Source organism: Amblyraja radiata, chromosome 18, assembly GCF_010909765.2.
Source record: "Amblyraja radiata isolate CabotCenter1 chromosome 18, sAmbRad1.1.pri, whole genome shotgun sequence".
Lineage (NCBI taxonomy): Eukaryota > Metazoa > Chordata > Chondrichthyes > Rajiformes > Rajidae > Amblyraja > Amblyraja radiata.
In genome coordinates this window covers 24176894-24200150 of record NC_045973.1, presented here as the reverse complement: position 1 = coordinate 24200150, position 23257 = coordinate 24176894, and the positions used below count along the sequence as shown (strand labels likewise).

The 23257-nt window shown below is 44.6% G+C and overlaps 1 protein-coding gene across 5 annotated transcripts in view; it reads left to right on the top strand.

Annotated features, from left to right (window-relative positions):
- The window catches only part of ip6k1 (inositol hexakisphosphate kinase 1), a 62932-nt gene that overhangs the window by 22073 nt on the left and 17602 nt on the right, over positions 1–23257 (top strand). For 3 of the 5 annotated variants that reach the window (XM_033036863.1, XM_033036865.1, XM_033036864.1), the window contains one exon: positions 11614–11818. The exons of the other annotated variants lie outside the window; for them this stretch is intronic. In XM_033036863.1, coding sequence (XP_032892754.1) covers positions 11614–11818 — 205 coding nt within the window. The remainder of the gene's footprint in view (positions 1–11613; positions 11819–23257) is intronic. 5 annotated transcript variants of the gene reach the window in all.

Here is a 23257-nt window from a genome sequence, read left to right as displayed (position 1 = left end):
GCTCTAACAGGCATGTTCAATTACTTTCATAACGGGAATCAAAGCAATTCAAGAAAGCTGATATTCTCATGTGTGTTTAGTTGTAGTCAATAAACACCAGCCATGCCTGAAATAATTATATTCTGAGAATGAGCAGTATAGAAAGGTCCTGTTTAAATAAGACTTTTGTAGTATCCAGTCATAAGTCATTGTAACACTGGAAGAATATCAAAAGATGTTTGTCATAGTTAAACATCTCAATGTTAAACGGCTGCCTCCTATTACCTCAACAGTTTGCCGTAGCTTTTTTCGGTCTTACTTTTATTGATCTTATTGATATGAGAGATTTTTTGGTCAGGGTGATTAAATTATTTCAACATGATAATTCTAATATATCTTTACTTAACTTGTGTCAAGTTCTATCTTCGTAATTCATACAAATTTGTGGAGAACTTGAAGATTGGGGGAAAAAAGAAATTTACGAACATTGTCAACCGTTAGCAGCTGTTTCCTCCTTTAATATCAAAAAAACTAAAGTTTAGTTTAGAGATACAAAGTGGAAACAGGCCCTTTGGCCGATCAGCAGTCATCTGTGCACTAGTTCTACCTACACTAGGGACAATTTACTTAAGCCAATTACTCTACAAAACTGCACATCTTTGGAAAATGAGAGGAAACTGGAGCTCCCAGAGAAAACCCATGTGTTCACAGGGTGAATGTACAAACTCCGTACGGAGAGCACCCGTAATCAGGATTGAACCTGGGTCTCTGTTGCTGTAAGGCTGCAACTCTACCACTGCGCCACTGGGTTGCCCTTACAAGAATTAAAAATAATCAAATAAACATTTATTAAAAAGTGGTGACATTGAAAGCTCATAAATCTCAAGCGGAGGTGATCACTCTGGCACATAATATTAAGGAAAATCAAGAGAGATTTTATCTACATTAAGGAAATGTACTGGCTTGCAAAGCAAAAAGGGCTGTTGAGCCAAAACCAAAGAGGCCAACGTCAGGCAACGCCATTGTAGTGGGAGACTCCATTGTGAAAGGTACGGACAGGGGTTTCTGCGGCAACAGACGGGATTCAAGGATGGTATGCTGCCTTCCTGGTGCCAGGATCCAGGATGTCACGGATAGAGTGCAGAAAATCCTCAAGGGCGAAGGTGAACAGACGGAAGTGGTAGTGCATGTCGGCACAAACGATGTCGGAAAGAAGGGGATGAATATTCTGCAGCGTGTCTTCAGAGAGTTTGGAAAAATGCTGAAAAGCAGGACCTCCAGGGTTGTTATCTCCGGTTTGCTTCCAGTTCCTCGTGCTGGCGAGAGCAGGAACAGGGAGATACGGGACCTGAATGTGTGGCTGAGGAACTGGTGCACGAGGCAGGGATTTAGATTCTTAGATCACTGGGATCTGTTTTGGAGTAAGGGGGAACTGTACAAAAGGGCCGGATTGCATCTTAACAGGTGGGGGAACAGCATTCTGGCAGGCAGGTTTGCCACTGCTCCACGGGTGGTTTTAAACTGAATAAGGGGGGTGGGGTGTGAAATGGGATAGTCGAGGATGGAGTTAAAGGGAAAGGGTTTCTTAAATGTGTGAGCGTAGAGACAGGGGTGTAAAATGAGGGTAGAAGCAATAGGTAGCAAGGTGAAAAGTAAAAGTGGCAGGCAGACAAATCCAGGGCAAAAATCAAAAAGGGCCACTTTTCACCATAATTGTATAAGGGGTAAGAGTGTTGTAAAAACAAGCCTGAAGGCTTTGTGTCTCAATGCAAGGAGCATTCGTAATAAGGTGGATGAGTTGAATGTGCAGATAGCTATTAATGACTATGATATCGTTGGGATCACGGTGACATGGCTCCAGGGTGAGCAGGGCTGGGAGCTGAACATCCAGGGATATTCAATATTCAGGAGGGATAGAGAGAAAGGGAAAGCAGGTGGGGTAGCGTTGCTGGTTAGAGAGCAGATTAACGCAATAGAAAGGAAGGACATTAGCTTGGAGGATGTGGAATCGATATGGGTAGAGCTGCGAAACACTAAGGGGAAGAAAACGCTAGTGGGAGTTGTGTACAGGCCACCTAACAGTAGTAGCGGAGTTGGGGATGGCATCAAACAGGAAATTAGAAATGCGTGCAACAAAGGTAAAACAGTTATTATGGGTGACTTCAATCTACATATAGATTGGGTGAATCAAATTGGCAAGGGTGCTGAGGAAGAGGATTTCTTGGAATGTATGCGGGATAGTTTTCTAAACCAACATGTAGAGGAACCAACGAGAGAGCACGCTATTCTAGACTGGGTATTGAGTAATGAGGAAGGGTTAGTTAGCAGTCTTGTTGTGCGTGGCCCCTTGGGCAAGAGTGACCATAATATAGTTGAGTTCTTCATTAGGATGGAGAGTGACATTGTTAATTCAGAAACAAGGGTCCTGATCTTAAAGAAAGGTAACTTTGAGGGTATGAGACGTGAATTGGCCAAGATAGACTGGCAATTGATTCTTAAAGGGTCGACGGTGGATATGCAATGGAAGGCATTTAACGACTGCATGGATGAGCTACAACAATTGTTCATCCCAGTTTGGCAAAAGAATAAATCAGGGAAGGTAGTGCATCCGTGGATAACAAGGGAAATCAGGGATAGTATCAAAACAAAAGATGAAGCGTACAAATTAGCCAGAAAAAGCAGCCCTACCAGAGGACTGGGAGAAATTCAAGAGTCCAGCAGAGGAGGACAAAGGGCTTAATTAGGAAAGGGAAAATAGATTATGAAAGAAAACTGGCAGGGAACATAAAAACTGACTGCAAAAGTTTTTATAGATATGTGAAGAGAAAAAGATTAGTTAAAACAAATGTAGATCCCTTGCAGTCAGAAACAGGTGAATTGATCATGGGGAACAAGGACATGGCAGACCAATTGAATAATTACTTTGGTTCTGTCTTCACTAAGGAAGACATAAATAATCTGCCGGAAATAGCAGGGGACCGGGGGTCAAATGAGATGGAGGAACTGAGTGAAATCCAGGTTAGCCGGGAAGTGGTGTTAGGTAAATTGAATGGATTAGGTAGGGGGCGCTGCTCTGTCAGCAGCCATGGCATGCAGCTCGTCAGTTTTTCAACTTTTTTTTATTTTTTTTGTATGTTTTAAAGTCTGTATTTAATGTTTCTTTGTGTGTTTTATGTGGGGGGTGGTGTGGGGGGGTAAGGGGGAAACCGCTTCGGTCGCCTCCTCCACGGAGATGCGAGTTTTTCCAGGTCGCCTCCCCCGTGGCCTAACATCAAGGATCGACGCGGCCTTTCCCGGAAACGCGCCCGGGGCTTCAGCGGCGTGCGCAGCGTGGACTCTCGGCGTGGAGCGGGTGAGCCCTCGCTGGAGGGGAGCGCTCCGTTTCGCTGGCCCGGGGCTGCCGGCAGCCTGAAGCCGCGGTCTGCAGAACTCCAGCTGGTGCGGCGTCTACAGCCCGGGATCTCACGTTGGGGACCCGGGGGAAGAAGAAGCCATCACTGCCGGCCCGCGGCCGACTTCTACCGCGGGTCCAGCATGGACTTACCATCACCCCTGGAGGGGAGCTTCGACCGCCGGCCCTGCAGTCTACGGTGCTTCTGGCTGCGGCGGGGACTTTAAATCTTGACCGCCGGCCTGCGGCCTACAACAACTTAAAGCCGCGGTCTCCGGTGAGGAAGAGCCGATCCTGGACTGACTCTGGACTCTGGTCCTGACCACGGGGGGGAAATGGAGGAACTGGCCAAATTGTGTGCCTTCCACCACAGTGATGAATGCTGTGGTGGATGTTTGTGTTAGAGTTTTATTGTGGTTGTGTGTTCTTTATTATTGTATCGCTGCAGACAACCCAAATTTTCACCAGCCTGGCTGTGTGGCAATAAATTATATCTAATCTAATCTCTAATCTAAAGGCCGATATGTCCCCAGGGCCGATAGGCTGCATCCCAGAGTACTTAAGGAAGTAGCCCCAGAAATGGTGGATGCATTAGTGATAATTTTTCAAAACTCTTTAGATTCTGGAGTAGTTCCTGAGGATTGGAGGGTAGCTAATGTAACACCACTTTTTAAAAAGGGAGGGAGAGAGAAAACGGGGAATTACAGACCAGTTAGTCTAACATCGGTAGTGGGGAAACTGCTAGAATCTGTTATTAAAGATGGGATAGCAGCACATTTGGAAAGTGGTGAAATCATTGGACAAAATCAGCATGGATTTATGAAAGGTAAATCATGTCTGACGAATCTTATAGAATTTTTCGAGGATGTAACTAGTAGAGTGGATAAGGGAGAACCAGTGGATGTGTTATATCTGGACTTTCAGAAGGCTTTCGACAAGGTCCCACATAAGAGATTAGTATACAAACTTAAAGCACACGGTATTGGGGGTTCAGTATTGATGTGGATAGAGAACTGGCTGGCAGACAGGAAGCAAAGAGTAGGAGTAAACGGGTCCTTTTCACAATGGCAGGCAGTGACTAGTGGGGTACCGCAAGGCTCAGTGCTGGAACCCCAGCTATTTACAATATATATTAATGATTTGGACGAGGGAATTGAATGCAACATCTCCAAGTTTGCGGATGACACGAAGCTGGGGGGCGGTGTTAGCTGTGAGGAGGATGCTAGGAGACTGCAAGGTGACTTGGATAGGCTGGGTGAGTGGGCAAATGCATGGCAGATGCAGTATAATGTGGATAAATGTGAGGTTATCCACTTCGGTGGCAAAAACAGGAAAGTAGACTATTATCTGAATGGTGGCTGATTAGGAAAAGGGGAGATGCAACGAGACCTGGGTGTCATGGTACACCAGTCATTGAAAGTAGGCATGCAGGTGCAGCAAGCAGTGAAGAAAGCGAATGGTATGTTAGCATTCATAGCAAAAGGATTTGAGTATAGGAGCAGAGATACTGCAGTTGTACTGGGTCTTGGTGAGACCACACCTGGAGTATTGCGTACAGTTTTGGTCTCCTAATCTGAGGAAAGACATTCTTACCATAGAGGAAGTACAGAGAAGGTTCACCAGACTGATTCCTGGGATGTCTGGACTTTCATATGAAGAAAGACTGGATAGACTCGGCTTGTACTCGCTAGAATTTAGAAGATTGAGGGGGGATCTTATAGAAACGTACAAAATTCTTAAGGGGTTGGACAGGCTAGATGCAGGAAGATTGTTCCCGATGTTGGGGAAGTCCAGAACAAGGGGTCACAGTTTAAGGATAAGGGGGAAATCTTTTAGGACCGAGATGAGAAAAACATTTCTCACACAGAGTGGTGAATCTGTGAAATTCTCTGCCACAGAGGTAGTTGAGGCCAGTTCATTGGCTATATTTAAGAGGGAGTTAGATGTGGCCATTGTGGCTAAAGGGATCAGGGGATATGGAGAGAAGGCAGGTACAGGATACTGAGTTGGATGATCAGCCATGATCATATTGAATGGCGGTGCAGGCTCGAAGGGCCGAATGGCCTACTCCTGCACCTATTTTCTATGTTTGTATGAAATGAGCTAACTAGAGAGAGAATATGGCACCTCAGAAACCAAAGTAGTTGTCACTATGTGGAACTGCAGGGGATGGGCATGGTCTTCTAATGTAGTACATCTCTGTTTTTATTGTGGAGAAAGACCTTGGGGCAGTTAATGAAGATATTTTGAGATAGTCAAGGAGTTGCTCAACATCCGAAGGCGTATGAAGCTAGATAAATCTCCAGGTCTGAAGTGATGCATCCGTGACACTGGGAAGCTTGGGAAGAAATTGCTGGTGCCCTGGTTGATATATATGAATCATCATTAGATGCAGGTGAATTTCCGGAAGACTGAGTGGCTAATGTTGTACCTCTATTTGAGGGCTGCAAGGAAAAGCCTGGGAACTTTAGACCGATGAACCTAACATCTGTGGTAGGCAAGTTACTGGAGTGTGTTCTGAGGGATAAGATATATATGCTTTTGGGTAGGTAGGAGCTGATTAGAGATAGTCAGCATGGTTTTGTATGTGGACGATTGCGTCCAATGAATCTGACTGGAGGGCTGTGACTAGTGGTATGCCACAGAGATTGGTGCTGGCCCATGCTGTTTACAGTTTATGTCAAAGATTTGGATGAGAATGTAGACGGCATGATTGGTAAGCTTTGCAGATGACAATAATTTGGATTGTATTGTGGATAGCGAAGATGACAATAGACAATAGGTGCAGGAGTAGACCTTTTGGCCCTTAGAGCTAGGACCGCCATTCACTGTGATCATGGCTGATCATCCCCAATCAGTACCCTGTTCCTGCCTTCTCATATCCCTTGACTCCGTTATCTTTAAGAGCTCTATCTAACGTTGGTTAGTAAAAATTACAGCAGGATCTACATCAATTGGGTAAGATGGCTGAGGTATGCTTAATGGAGTTTAATGTAGATAAATGTGAAGTGTTGGATTTTGGGAAGTCAAAGCAGGACAAGATATATGCAATGAATGGCAAGGCCCGAGGCAATGTTGTAGAGCAGAGAGATTTCGAGGAGGCACATAGTTCCCTGAAAGTGGCGTTAGAGGTAGATGGGGTAGTGAAGAAGGCTTTCAGTACATTGGCCTTCATCAGTCAGGTTATTGAGTATAGACGATTGGCACAAAATGCTGGAGAAACTCAGCGGGACAGGCAGCATCTCTGGATAGAAGGAATAGGTGATGTTTCGGGTTGAGAAAGATCTCCAGCATTTTGTGTTTCTTCGATGTAAACCAGCATTTGCAGTTCCTACATATTGAGTATACAATAATACAATACAATACAATTTTATTGTCATTTGAGCCTCAGTGAGGCTCAAACGAAATTCTGTTTCCACAGCCATACAAACAAAGACAATTCCTAGACATACACACAATTTAGTTCACACAAACATCCATCACAGTGAACCCACTGTGATGGAAGGCAAAGTCTTTTCTCTCCCCTGTTCTCCATGTCTCTCCCGATGTCCAAGCCCCAGGCTGGCGATGCTAAGTCCCATGGCCATTTTAGGCCGTGCCGGGCGATTTACGGCCCCGCTCCCGGTCTAGAAGTCTCGAAGTTGGAGCCCCCGGCGGGCGCTGGAATATCCCACGGCCATGAAGCCGTGCCGGGCAATGTATGACCCCGCTCCAGGTCGTGGCAACCCCGCGACACGGGCTGGAGAAGTCACGTTGCGGGAGCTCCGGGAAGCGGTCTCTCTCTCCCCCCGGACCCGCGAGCTCCCGATGTCCCAGTCCACCGGACCTGCGGCTGCGTTGCTGGAGCCTCCGAGCCCCAGGAGTCGAGTCGCAGCAGCGAGTCACCACCGCTCCCCACGCTCCGAGGCCGGCCAGCCCCACGATGGTGAGTAGTCCGCAGCTCCGCAGTTTCCCGGGCCCCTGGGGTTGGGACGTTATGTTACAGTTGCACAAGACGTTGGGGAGGTTGCATTTGGGGTTTGATCAGTTTGGGTCATCCTGCTTTAAGAAGGATAGAAGCTGGATCAAGCGCAAAAAAGATCTATGAGGATGGTGCTTGGATTTGAGGGTTGAGCTATCAGGAGATATTAGGCACGCTAGGACTACGGACACTCCTCGACTTGTGTAAACTTGCACTCGAGTAAACAATTCTGTATTCTGTCCCTAGTGGAATCAAGACAGATTGTAATTTCCACAACACTGTACGATCACTCGAGTTTATATCTGAGGTTCCTTGTGACTAAACGATTGCAAGACAGGCGGTAGAACCAAGCCGGCCATGACGGCAATGCTTACCTAGAAGGCCACATGGCACATTAAGTGCCTCAATGATAAGATGGAACTCAAGGTGGCAATGGTGGCGGTGCTTGCTCAGAAGGTAGCATGCTGCAGAAGTGCTCCAACAATGAGACGGCACTCAAGTTTACAAGTAACTGCATTCCCCGTAAGATGCAAAGTGCTGGAGTAACTCAGCAGGTCAGGCAACATCTCAGGAGGACACGGTGGTTACTCCAGCACTTTATGATTTAATTTTTATAGGCAGCTGCCACTCCAGGAGTTTAAGTTGCTGGGAGAGTGATAAAGAGTGGTCTCTGTCCCAATATTAGCCGCCCTAAGCACAGTTTTAACACTTCTGATTTATTAACGCAGTGTGAAAGAAGGGGAGTTTGCTCTCCATCAATTTGGGAACAAGCAAAACAAAAGATGACCCATTTGTGGCAAGGTTTTGAGTTATTAGCTGTTGCTGAGTCATAGCTGGATGCTGCTGAGATGGCGAGCTTTAGACTAGCAGTATTGACTTGCAGTTTGAGCGAGAAGTGAGACAAGAACCCCATTGATTGTGATAAATTGGTTAGCTGGCACTGCTATCAAATTAGGATCACAAACCATTTAAAAACCACCCCGGTCAGTGGACAGTTCTACAAAGAAATAGCAGATATGACATTTCGAAACAAAGAATGCACAGTGATGTAGTAACTCAGTGGGTCGGGCAGCTTCCCTGGAGAACATGGATAGGTGATGTTTCGGGTCGAGACCCTTCTTCAGATCTCTGAATTAATTTGGGCAAGGGATGGAAATCGACACAGTTGCTGCTACGTTGATAGTAGTGCCTGTGGAAAATGAACCTTCAGCATGCAATTCTAGAACTAATGTGTAATTACCCCAATTGAACTATGCATACTGCTCGTAAATTGTGAACTTGTAGATATAGAACTGAAGGGCTGATCACTGAAGGCACAGAACAGCTCCGATTTTGCATAAGTAAATTAACACGTGTACAATAGTACTCTACGCGATTCCGGCTTGTGTAAAATCTGAATTGCATTAGGGTTTATGGAATGTTGGGGAAATGGATAGGGTGAATGCACAGTCGTTTACCCAGAGCAGAGGAATCGAGAATTAGAGGACATAGGTTTAAGGTGAGGGGTGAAAGACTTGTTGAGAACCTGAGGAGCGACTATTTCCACCCAGACGGTGTTGGGTATATTGAACAAACTGCCAAAGGAGGTAGTTTAGGCAGGTACTATAATAACATTTAAAAGATAATTGTATACGTACCTGGATATGAAAAGTTTAGAGGGATATATTCCAAATGCAGGCAGGTGAGACTAGTGTAGATGGGAAATCGTGGTAGCCATGGGCAAGCTGGGCCAAAGGGCCTGTTTCTGTGTCGTATGACTCTATGACCTAAAGTAGCTGTTTATATCACTATAATTTTATGAGTTGCCTGGATGAATATCACGACCTTTTCAGACCAGATCTGCCTGTGACTACTGAAGCCTTGTATATACAATGATATTTCTTATTGTGCATGGGGCTGATTATTAATAAAACTGTAATTCTTCAAATCATGCAGCTATCCATGACTGTCAGGTAAGGCCCTAACCATTATCAGCTAATGCCTGGTTAGTTCATGCCACATATTGCTATGCAATACCCAGTAGCAGTGAGGCCTTCCTGAGGTGCTGCGTGGCAGAGGCTTTTCCGAGGTGCCTTGGAACTGGGAACCCACCTGAAGGCTCAGCGGGCTGAGGAACCGGGAACTCTCCCGGAAGTCCCGAAGGATTGACAGGCTGCGGAATTGGGAACACGCCCGGAGAACCTGAAAGATCGGCGGGCCAGGGAACCAGGAACCCGTCCAGAGGCCCCGAAGGCTTGTGCTGCGGAACCGGAGAGGGAGTCGCTGGAGACGTGGAACACGGGGAGCAAGAGCTGGTAGGAGGGTGAACCAGGGTCATACTTCCAGCACTTTCGACGTTGGATGCAGGAGGCGGCCCCGGGATACACAGTTGGTCGGGTGAGGAGAGAGACGTCTGTTCACGGTCCGATCCAGTTGAAGACGGGAAGGCTGTGGCTTACCTGGATCGGGAACTGCTTCAGTAGACTGAACACACAAGGGCGGATCGGACTTTGGAAATGGCCTCAAAACATGGCGACGTCTACATGTATAAATATGCAAGAAGAATTTAACTCTGCAGTTGCACACGCGAGATATAAAGCACCATTAAATCTTCTCTCCTTGACATTTAAAAGCAGAATCATTCAATATCCTCAGCAAAATCTATCATTAAAATTGGTTAGCCGCGTATGCTCTACAGCAGGATATTTCCTTAAAGTTTTTCCATTTAAAAAAAAAGCAAATCTGTGTGATAACGTAATGTACCTTGTCTGAGAGAGTGCAGATGTGATGACACACAAGCTCAATGTCATCCAGGCAAAGCAACCTGTTTGGACCCCCCCCCCCCATGTGCCATTCTATTCATTCACATTCTCCATGCTGATCAGCCATGTTTACTGCTTATGGCAAACACATAATGCACCATAGTCATTCACCAAGGGTACTTTGACAGCTCTCAATCTGTGGCTTTGGGTGCCATGAAAGGCAAGAGCTACAATTACACAGCTATTACTAACTTATGATACGATAGAACTTTATTTATCTCGGGTACGAAATTGATCTGCCAACAGTCATAAAACCAAAATACATGAAACAAGAAATTAAAGTGACGAGTGGGAAGGATTGGGGAAAGAGGGAGGGAGGGGGAGGGAAGTCAGCCTCAGTCACCGTCTACTTCACGACAGAAGGGGGAGGAGTTGTACAGTTTGATAGCTACATGGAAGAAGGATCCCCTCTGGCATTCTGTCCTTCATCATGGTGGAACCAGTCTGTTGCTGAAGGTACTCCTCAGGTTGACCAATGTGTCATGGAGGGGGTGAGCTGCATTGTCCAGGATGTTCTGCAGTTTGAGGAGTATCCTCCCCTCCAAGACCACCTCCCATGAATGCCTCAGAATGGAGCCAGCCTTCCTGATGAGTTTCCTGATCCTATTCACGTCCCCAGCCTTCGCCCCGCTGCCCTGGCACACGGCAGCGAAGAAGATGGCACTGGTAGAACATCTGCAGCGACTTACTGCAGACATAGAAGGAGGGGAGCCGTCTCAAAAAGTACAGCCGGCTCTGTCCCTTCTTGTACAGGGCCTCAGCGTTCCTGGATCAGTCCAGTTTACTTTCCGTGTCACTCCAAGGTATTTGTACTCCCTGGTAAACTGCACATCCACACCATTGTTGGAGACGGGTGTTCCTCTCCTCCTAAAGTCCACCACTAACTCCTCGAGTTTCCCTCTAAGACGTCACTCAATCAAAACTATGTCCTTGCCTGCAATGTCTGCATTCCGTGAGAATATATAGTATTAAATCAAATGACCTCAAACTTCTGTAATTTATTAATATTACACTTTTTTCACCAATCACCCAGTTTGGACAGGTAAGAACATTTTTTTAAATTGTGGACCAGCTTAGAAAGCTTTGTAAATTGGTAATCTAGGGAGCAATCTTTGAAGCACCTTGTATTTTATATTATGAACACTGACCATGTACCCAGCACTCATTATAGATTTCCCTCATTAATCGAACAGGGAAAGATAGCTGCTTGTAAGCTTAAGAGGGAGGCAAAGCGTGCAGCGTCACACTGATTGTCCATTTCAGTTTTCAGTGCTGATTGGCCTATTAAGTGTTTAATAACATTTTTCTTTTCAAATTTCTGTGATTACTATTTGTGCTTTTATTTAATAGTGGGGAACATCTGATGCTACAAATACATGCATGTACTTACTTTGCAATAGCTTTCTCAAGCAAATTGGGAGACAACATTCACTCAAAGCCAATTTGCTAGTCTCGTAAATACCAATGTTCTTCCTGTCCAGGTGTTGTGTCAGTATGTTTCGAAGGAGGTCGTGATGGTTACATTAACTTAGTCGCATACCCATACGAGGAAAGTGAAACTTTGGAGCAGGAAGAGGTTCAAGAAAGAGAACAGCCCCGCAGGAAGCATTCCCGGAGAAGCCTTTACCGGTCAGCTAGTAGCAGTGAGCATCTGATCCAGATAGCGAATTCTGACTCCACAGAGAGGTAGGTGGAGTGCTTTCAGGATGTTTATGGGTATGCTTCTTTGTGGATTGTGACAGTAATCTCATAAAGAGCCACAATTCCATCAAAAGGTTTGCTCAGAATACTCCTGAGGCAAGCTATAGTTTGTAGACCCAGAACTATACATATTATTTTCCTATGGGGCAAGTTCCTGGTCTCAGTTATACCACTATAGATTTGTCATGGAGCGATACAGAATCTGTGGGACTCGCTGACTGAAAAATACATTAAATTACATAGCAGTGACAAGCACTTAAGAATCCTCAAAGGTATGTTCCATTGAGAAATAAAGACTTCATAAGAAGAACAGATTGCTGAGCAAACAACAAATCGGGGGGAAAAAAGCATACAAAGTTGAAGATTAGTGGTATGCCAAAATAATGGGAACATTTTAAACATCAGCAAAATATGACCAAGAATAATAAACAGGATGAAAATAGATAATGAAACTTGCACAAAATGCAAAAATCAATAAGAGCATCCACAAGTGTATAAAAAGAGTAGATATGGCAAATGTTAGTCCCTTAGAGCAGGGGCCTCCAAACCTTTTAGCATGAGGGCCACATTATATATTTGGCACATTTTTGTGGGCCGTAGGAAAAAATAAAGACAATAGATGCAGGAGTAGGCCATTCGGCCCATCGAGCCAGCACCGCCATTCACTGTGATCATGACTGATCATCCACAATCAGTACCCCGTTCCTGCCTTCTCCCCATATCCCCTGAATCCGCTATCTTTAAGAGAATTCCATAGATTCACAACCCTCTGTGTGAAAAAGATTTTCCTCATCTCCGTTCTAAATGGCTTAACTCTTATTCTTAAACTGTGGCCCCTGGTTCTGGACTCCCTCAACATCAGGAACATGTTTCCTGCCTCTAGCGTGTCCAAACCCTTAATAATCTTATATGTTTCAATAAGATACCCTCTCATCCTTCTAAATTCCAGAGTATACAAGCCCAGCCGTTCCATTCTATCAACATATGACAGTCCCGCCATCCCGGGAATTAACCTCGTGAACCTACGCTGCACTCCCTCAATAGCAAGAATGTCCTTCCTCAAATTTGGAGACCAAAACTGCACACAATACTCCAGGTGTGGTCGCACTAGTGCCCTGTATAACCACAGAAGTGAAGAAATGTCAGTTTTGCTATAGGGACTCGAATATCCCAGTTCCGATGATGGGTAGTGGATAGACAAGGAAGCCGATGGCGTCCGTGGGCTTGGAATGGACTTTGGCCACTCGCGTTTTCTCTGAATCGGAGATAGAGACGGCGAGAAAGCAAAGGGAATATTCGTGGCTTGAGCAGAGGAAAATGGGAGCTGGTTGGAAGCTGGCAGTGAAGGAGATGAAGCATTAAAGCGGTGAACGAGGGCAGGAAGCAGCACCGATACAGACATGATGTACCTGAGAGAGAGGTGAGGGAAGGGTCTGGCGGCGACTGAGACAAGGAATGATCTATGTATTCTACAGGGAGAGAGACTGAGCCTGAGCACAACGGGCTCCCACCTGGAACTGGGAATTCGGTTTGAATCCATTCCTCCAAAGATCCGTTCCGAAGAAAACTAAACTGTTGTGTGAAGAACAAATGCTGCAAACACAGTACAAATTCTCTGAGTCGTCGGACTTTAGGACCCGGGGGAGCCCAGTGCTAAGAGTTTGCTGCGGGCCGGATAAAATCTCGTGGCGGGCTGGATGTGGCCTGCGGGCCATAGTTTGGAGATCTTTGCCTTAAAGGATGAGGTTAGAGAATTAAAGGGAAATATTGACTATCATGGTGGAAGTGTCTCAATAATAGAAGAAAATCCACCCACTTCTGTGCTGGATCTCTCACCACAAGAAAACTAATGGAACTAAAAGTAGACCTGTTCCTTGGACTTGACTGCCTACATCCAAGACTGTTGAAAGGATTAGATAAAGCAGAGTGCTAGCTTACTCTCTATTTTCATCCTGTTTATTATTTTTGGTTATCTTTTGCTGGTGTCTAAAATGTTCCCATTATTTTAGCCTGGCACTAATCTTCAATATTGTATGCTTTAAGTTCCAATTTGTTGTTTCCTTAGCAATCGAGATTATCCTTCTTGTGGACTCTTTGTTTCTCAATGGAATATATAATTGAGGATTTACACTTACTGTTTGCTGCTGCTTATCTAACAATGTATTTTTTCAATCATCTTTACCCACTGAGTGGCTTTTCATACTCCATACCTCTTCATTGCCTACATTACAATTTAAACTGCATTAACGCCCAACTTGAACGAGATTTGAGTTGTTATTTTAAGTAATTTTTTAGTAAAGATAATTTCACCTCTATTGTGAGAAATGTTTGTCTTGTTTCTCAGAACCAGGTTTTGTAAAGGCTGCTATCATAATACCAATGTGCTGTACTTGGGTTCTGGATTTTTATGAAGTGTAATCTGAAAACCTTTAAGAACAAATCATATGAAGAGCTTTAAGAATTAACGATGGCAGTGTTTGATTTATTTGATTTGAGGACTGGATGAAACTTGCAGCCCAACCTCTCTTTAAATCACCAGAACTGGTGTGACCCTCCAAGATGATAACAAAGCACTCAATCCTGATTGCTGGAGCATATTCTCTCAGTCCATTATTGGAATAGGTGTTCTGTCTTGGTATGCATGATAGTTCCAGCTGGAAGAGAGTGCAGAGAAGATTTAAGGGGATATTGCCAGGACTTGAGAGAGAATATCCACGTCTTCCAGGGATGCTGCCTGACTGGCTGAGTTACTCCATCACTGATTTGTTTTTTAAAGTGTGGAATACAGCAACCCTTTCCATGGAATGACCAGGTATGGCATTAATTGGAAAGTCACGTCCACCAAACCTATTGAAGAAAAAAATCCTTGATTTTAATGGAAGGAGATTGAAATACGCCCACGAAATCAGGACAAGAAACCAATGCTTTAATTGGCACAACCATACTGTCAACCTCTACTTTTAAATTTTAGCTGCAAAAAATGTTGTACAGAATAGTGATGTGAGAACCTAGGCGAATGGTAATTTAAAAGTGTGGCTGTGAAACTTTTCCCAAGACCAGATAATTGGATTGATATTAGGGAAAGTAGTGGGCAACAGTTTGTGTAAGTAATATGTGTCTATGAGCATAGAAGTTGACAAGTCATGTTACAGTTATTTGCAGCCTGAAGAAGGGTCTCGACCCTATACGCCATCTATTCCTTTTCTGCAGAGATGCTGTCTGACCCACTGAGTAACTCCAGCTTTTTGTGTCTTGCATATTTAAAATGTTGGTGAGGCCGCATTTAGAGTATTGTGTTCAGTTCTCGGCACTGTTATGGGAAAGAGATTATCAAGCATGTTGCCAGGACCTGAGGGCCTGAGCTATAGGTAGAGGTTGAGCAGGCTTGGACTCTATTCCTTAGAGCGCAGGAGGATGAGGGGTAATCACATAGAGGTGTACAAAATCATGAGAGTAATATATCGGGTAGACACACAGTCTCTTGCCCAGAGAGCCCAAAAATCGAGAACCAAGGAACATTGGTTTAAGGTAGAGGGGGAACGATTTAATGGAACCTGAGGGGTAACTTTTTCCACACAGAGGTGGGTGTATGGAACGAGCTGGCAGAAGACGTAGCTGAGGCAGGTAATAATAATAATAAGCCTTTATTGTCATTGTACTTAGAAATACAACAAAATTAGGAGAGCTACTCCTGATCAGGGCAACCCAAACAAGTCCAAACAAGACAAAAACACATCCAATACATTCAATATGTTATTTAACTGCTTAAAATAGTAGATAAATTATAATTATCACACCTAGATAGAACATTGCACTTGGAGAATATTACACTTTAATATTTAATAAATGCTTTAAAAGAATTTAAAAAAAGAAGAAATATTAGCTGAGTGGTCTGATTTATAGTGGAATGGATGACAGCATTCTCATGTCGTGTGGATATTTGAGTTCTAATGGCCCAGGGAAAGAAACTGTTCTTGAGTCTGTTTGTCCGGATTTTAACGCACCTTTACCACCTACCAGAGGGCAGGAGGTTGAACAGGTACTTTGGATCCGTCTTCACTAAGGAGGACACAAACAATCTTCCTGATATAGTAGTGGCCAGAGGATCTGGGGTGAGGGAGGAACTGAAGGAAATCAACATTAGGCAGGAAATGGTGTTGGGTAGACTGATGGGACTGAAGGCTGATAAATCCCCAGGGCCTGATGGTCTGCATCCCAGGGTACTTAATGAAGAGGCTCTGGAAATCATGGATGCATTGGTGATAATTTTCCAATGTTCTATAGACTCAGGATCAATTCCTGTGGATTGGAGGGTAGCTAATGTTATCCCACTTTTTAAGAAAGGAGGGGGAGAGAAAACAGGGAATTATAGACCAGTTAGCCTGACATCGGTGGTGGGGAAGATGCTGAAGTCAATTATAAAGCCGCACATTTGGATAGCAGTACAGGATCGGTCCGAGTCAGCATGGATTTACGAAGGGGAAATCATGCTTGACTAATCTTCTGGAATTTTCTGAAGATGTAACTAGGAAAATGGACAAGGGAGAGCCAGTGGATGTAGTGTACCTGGACTTTCAGAAAGCATTTAATAAGGTCCCACATAGGAGATTAGTGGGCAATAGTAGGGCACATGGTATTGGGGATAGAGTGCTGACATGGATAGAGAAGTGGTTGGCAGACAGGAGACAAAGAATAGGGATTAACGGGTCCCTTTCAGAATGGCAGGCAATGACTAGTGGGGTACCGCAAGGCTTGGTGCTGGGACCGCAGCTATTTACAATATACATCAATGATTTGGATGAAGGGATTCAAAGTAACATTAGCAAATTTGCAGATGACACAACGCTGGGTGGCAGTGTGAACTGTGAGGAGAATGCTATGAGAATGCAGGGTGACTTGGACAGGTTGGGGGAGTGGGCGGATGCATGGCAGATGACGTTTAATGTGGATAAATGTGAGGTTATCCACTTTGGTATAAAAAACAGGAAGGCAGATTACTATCTAAATGGCGTCAATTTGTGAAAAGGGGAAGTACAATGGGATCTGGGGGGTCCTTGTTCATCAGTCTATGAAAGTAAGTATGCAGGTACAGCAGGCAGTGAAGAAAGCGAATGGCATGTTGGCCTTTATAACAAGAGGATGGCAGGACTGTCATATGCTGAGAGAATGGAGCGGCTGGGCTTGTACACTCTGGAGTTTAGGTTTAGAGGGGGGATCTTATTGAAACATATAAGATTGTTAAGGGTTTGGACACGCTAGAGGCAGGAAACATGTTCCCGATGTTGGGGGAGTCCAGAACCAGGGGCCACAGTTTAAGAATAAGGGGTAAGCCATTTAGAACGGAGACGAGGAAACACTTTTTCACACAGAGAGTTGCGAGTCTGTGGAATTCTCTGCCTCGGAGGGCGGTGGAGGCAGGTTCTCTGGATGCTTTCACGAGAGAGCTAGATAGTACTCTTAAAGATAGCGGAGTCAGGGGATATGGGGAGAAGGCAGGAACGGGGTACTGATTGGGGATGATCAGCCATGATCACATTGAATGACAGTGCTGCCTCGAAGGGCCGAATGGCCTACCTCTGCACCAATTGTCTATTGTCTCCTGATATGAGTCCAACCACTGTAGTGTCATCCGCGAATTTAATAATGGAGTTTGTGGAGTGGATGGGAGTACAGTCGTAAGTGCACGGAGCATAGAGGAGTGGATTCAGCACACAGCCCTGTGGAGAACCAGCGCTGAGTGTGAGGGTGGAGGAGCAGTGGGGGCTCATTTTGACTGTTTGTGGGCGGTTAGTGAGGAAGCCATGCGCAAGTGAGAGAGGGGGGAAGTCTTAGTCTGACAGCATCGTAACGTTTAAGAAATATTTGGACAGGTACATCGATAGGATAGGTTTAGAGGGATATGAACCAAATGCAGGCAGGTGGAATTAGTGTAGATGAGATACGTTGGTAGGTGTGGGCAAGTTGGGCTGAAGGGCCTGTTTCCACGCTCTATGGCTCTATGATATGCATTTGTTGTCATTGGTGTAAAGGGGTTGGGGAAGCTCATATTGAGTATTGTTAAGAGAAGACAGTATAAAGTGAGCAATGAGGAAAGAGATTGCAAGTTTTAGATGGTGGTTGCCTTAATTAGGGATTAGTAAGGAAAGCAATAAAGGTCCATTGATGAAAAGTAAATATGATCTACAGGTGGATGGTGGAAAATTAGGATTCTAAGTGCAGTGTTAAAAGGTAGAAAAAGTGAAAGGTGAGAAGATGGCAAAGATAATAGAAAGAAAGTGATATATTCATTGGAGAGATACTGCCATTGTGGTCTAGATGAGGCAAGTATGGTAGGTATAATGAAACAGGGTTTCATTTAGGATGCTGATACCACTCTTCAGCCAGGTCATTGCAATTATCCATAATAAGCTTCTGGGTAATAGATTTTCTTCACATATGAATATAGAAATGAAAGTTGAACTGGGGTGGGACTCACAGGGCCAGCACAGGGTGGGATGTGATGAATGGAATAGATGCAGGAAAGATTAGCACCCACTGGTTACATGGTTGCTGCTCGCAAGGATATGCTGGGATGAACACCTTGATGGCACCTATCTTGTGCCATAGATGGTCAAAATTGGGCAGGCAACAAGGAAAGTAGGTAAGCAAGTATTGAAGAGTTGAACCATCACCTATATATGTTCTCCAGAGATGCTGCCAGGCCCGCTGAATTACTCGAGCATTTTGTATCCTCAAAGTGATGGATAAAATCGGACTAGCTGTTAAAAATAGGCCATGGAAAATTTGAGGCGTATATGTCTTGACACCCAACAGGTTCAGGATGCACAAATCCTGGCTGTAAATCAGGAAGAGAGCACGCAAAAAGAAGCAACCCATACCTAAAGTCGTGGTTGTTATTGATAGAGTGGAATCAGCATTGTGCATTACAAACGTGCAGGTTGCAAGACTGATGTCACAGTCATTTGAGTCTGGCAGCCATCTGTACGACATTGGACTAGAGGGAGTGTAGATGCTCGAAACATGCAAAATCTATTTTGGGCGACACAAATGCTGGCAAAGTTTGAGGTCACCATGTTCCAGAATTGCTGGGGACAGGAACCACATTAGTCCTAATGTCGTTCAGAGTCGGCATGTAATAGCAGATATGAGTTATAGGTCACATATAAAGATTTCTTTATGAAATGTATGAATTTGTTGAAGAAACGTGTCATTTGAGTCTTGGATGTTGAGAGAAGTTAAGATTTTGATAGCCAAAACGACTAAATGTTTGCTGAGGACAACGGAGTCAGCATAGCATGGCGATGGCAGTGCCAGTAAACCAACTGCTAACAGTGCTAAGGCTAAAATGTGCAGTGTGTTTTGCAAAGAAAAACCTGAACTGTGAAGAGATCCATTTGGAGGAAATGGAAGGAGATGATGTTCAAGTTAAGGACAAGGCAATGTCTTACAGAGCTGGTCATATAACTGGTCCATAAGCATAGACACAGAGCTAACTCTTCCTCAGCACATCTGCACACTTTGAAGATTTAGTCTTTTAAGGATGAACAGCCAACCTCAGCTGAGGCTCTAGGCATTGTACTAAACTGAAATGCAAAAATCATCAAGTCAGTGATCTTTGGTTACCAAGCCTTCAAGTGCCAAGTGATGTTTTTGTCTCCCACGTGCCACAATGTGCTTACATAGGAATTAGTTAGGCCAGATCAATGATATACTCAAATGTGCAAGATCATTTTTGCAATGGATAGTATAATAAAGTTATTTTATTCTATTATGTTGATCATTTTTGTAATCCAAAATGGAACCAGTAGTTTGTCCTTTGATAAATAACATTACTCATGGTGAGTTAACTTGCATTTCTAAATTTGTTTATTCTAAGAACTACTATTCTGGATAAAAGAAACAGCACAAATCAGTGCTGTAACTGACGAGCTGCTAGTCGATATAAATGAGATCTCCCAATGGTAATGGAGCTGGTGATTGAAAGGCAATTCCTGATCACAGGGGATTCCCCAACTTAGCTCTCTCCCAGCACCCAAGACTCGGCCCTCCAGCTCGAAGGTTTCTCCATTCATCACATGCACAGAATGGAGGCAGTGAGGAAAGGAGGGGTGGTGGCATCTCCCTCATGGTAAGCTCTTAGTGGTGCTCAAACTTGTGGGGCCTGTCCAACTGCTACTTTTTGCACCTCGAACACCTGGAAGTGTAATACTGCCCCTTCTACCTCCTGGGGCAATTCACCTCCATCAACATGACTGCAATCTGCACCCCATCTCAGGCAGACATTCAACTAGCATTGGAGGAGTTGTACATTAACAAACACCAGATGTCTTTCCTATCATAGTTGTAGACTTCAACAAAGCCAATTTGAAGAAATCACTCCCAATCTACCACCAGTACGTGTCCTGCAGCACCAGATGATCAACTGCTGCTATTCCACCATCGGAGATGCTTATCGCTCCGGCCCCCGTTCTAGGAAATCGGACCACTTGGCTGTGCCGTTCCTTCCTGCATATGTACAGCGACTGAAGAGCATAGCACAGTGATGAGCTCTGCACTGGGCTGGACAAGGGAGGCAGAGAAACGACTCGGATTGCTTGGAGCCGGTAAACTGGGAGATGTTCAAGGACTCGGCAACAGACTTAAACGAATACGCCATTGTTGTTACAGACTTCATAAGGAAATGTGCGGAGATGTGTGTTCCCACGAAAACCATCAAATTGTTCCTCAACCAGAAGACTTGGATAAACCATAACTCTGCAATCATCTGAGGACCAGATTTAGTTTAGTTTAGAGATACAATGCTGAAACAGGCCCTTTGGCCCACCGAGTTCACGCCGACCAGCAATCCCCGCACATTAACACTATCTTACACACACTAGGGGCAATTTACACATACACCAAGCCAATTAACCTACATACCTGTGCGTCTTTGGTGTGTGGGAGGAAACCGAAGATCTCGGAGAAAACCCACACAGTCACGAGAAGAACGTACAAAGTCCGTACAGAGAGCACCCGTAGTCGGGATCGAACCTGGGTGCTACAAGCGCTGTAAGGCAGCAACTCTACTGCTGCGCCACCATGCCTGCCCTCGAGATCTCGGGCATTCAAGTCTGGCGATGCATATTCATCCAAGAAGTCTAAGTGTAATAAGGCCATTTAAAAGACTAAAAGTGACTTTTACTCTGGAGAATGAGACAGATGTTCAGTAGCTGTAGCTGGGCTTGCATGTCATCACTTCCTACAAGGCAAAAGGGGGCAGCACAAGCGACCACGAGGCATCAATCCTGGGCGAGCTCAATGCGTTCTACGCATGCTTCGATGGGGAGAACACTGGTGTGCCTTGCCAGGCCCCATAGCCTCCGATGGTATTGCAAACTTGGTTAATGAGGCTAACGTCAGAAATCCTTCCAAAAATCGTCGGCCTGATCACGTTCTCACAATATGTGCGGACCAACTGGTTGGAGTTTTTTGTGGACTTCGTCAACCTCTCATTACTGGTCTGAAGTTACCACCTGCTTTAAATGGGCATCAATAATACCGGCGTCAAGGAAGAGTAAAGTGGCATGCATCAATGACTAAGGACCGGTGGCACTAATGCCCGTGGTTATGAAATGGTTTGGGAGGTTGGTTATGTTGCATATCAACTCCTATCTCAACTCGTATCTGAATCTACTACAAGTTGCTTACTGCCACAATGGACTAGCGGAGAATGTGATCTCAGTGGCTCGCCACTCCACACTAGATAATGTGAACAATAAAAACGCATACGTCAGGTTGTTCATAGATTACAGCTCAATTACTTCATGCCTTCCAAACTGATTACTGGGAACTTGGTCTCTACACATCACTCTCACCTGGATCCTCGTCTTCCTCATCAACAGAACATAATCAGTACGAATTGGCAGCAACACATCCTCCTTGATAACCATAGGCACTGGAGCATCTCAAGGCTGTTTGCTCAGCCCTCACCTCTGCTCACTCAACCCGTGACTATGGCCGAACACAGTTCCTACTCCATCTTTAAATTTACCGATGACACCTCCGTTGATTACAGATGATGATGATGAATGAGGGAGATCGATCGTCTGACTGAGCGGTGCTAGAACAGCTGCCTTGCTCTCAATGTCAGTAAAACTAAGAACTGATTGTTGACTTTATAAAAGGAAGGCCAAAGATCCACAAACCTGTCTTCATTGACAGTTGGAGCAAGTCAAAAGCTTAATTCCTGGGAGTGCATATCTCTGAAGCTCTGTCCTGGACCCAGCACATTGATGCAATCATAAAGAAAGCCCATCCACACCTGTACTTCCATAGAAGATAGAGGAGATTTGGCATAGCGACAATTACTCTAGAACTTTTAGAGTAAAGGGCATATTGACTGGTTGCAACTAGGCCTAGTTTGGCAAAATTGAACGCCCAGGAACGAATAAGATTGCAAAAAGTGGTGAAAACTACCCAGTCCAACATCACCACCTCCCCACCATCTAAGGGATCTATAGGAGGCACTGTCTCAAAAGGACAGCCAGCATCAACAGGAACCCACACCACCCTGGCCATGCTTTTATTTCACTCCTGCCATCGGGAAGGAGATATAGGAGCCTGAAAACTATTGTCCGGGTTCAGGAGCAACTTCTTCCCAACAACCATTTGGCTATTGAACACTGCGAAGTCCAACAAATCTCCAAACTACAAATTGTCTCGATAGCACTGGGAACTTGGGAGCATTGTTTTTGTCTTTGCACTATATTGTTTGTTTTTATATATTGAACTACTTTTTGTTGTTTATGAGGGAGTACCATGTTTACATATCTGCTGTGCTGCTGCAAGGAAGAATTTCATTGTTCTGTTTTGGGAAATATGACAAAACTCTCTTGACTATTCCTGTCTCCAATATTAAGCTGGCTGTGCATATCCCATTTCTGAAGGCTTCTGTCAAAGATGTAAATTGTGGAAATTGTTTTTTTTTAAAGGACAGGGATGGCACAGCTAGTAGAGCTTCAACCACCCGGGTTTGTTTGTATCCCGTGGTACTGTCCATAAATGAGCCATTAATGTATAGCAGGGTCTGAGTGGGCCAAAGGACTTGTTTCTATATTTTATCTTTCTATGTCTGTGAATCAGTGGTATTGTCTGTGATGTGGAGGCGATGTGAGAGGCATATTGTTATTTTTGATCAACAAGTGAGTGAAGTGTTTTCAAGAAAAAAAAATTCTGAATTTTTCAATCCTTTCAATTTATTGCCCTCTCATGAAAATCTGATTCCAAGCATTTTAGTTGCCTTCCCATGCTTTACTCCAGTGACTATTCTACATGTATGGCTATTGATTTGTTTGGCTGCAATGCCCAGGTGACTTTGACCTGCTCTCATTAGCTAATTGTATGCACTTGCAATCTGTATCCTTTTGCATAAAGGCTGAAGCAAAT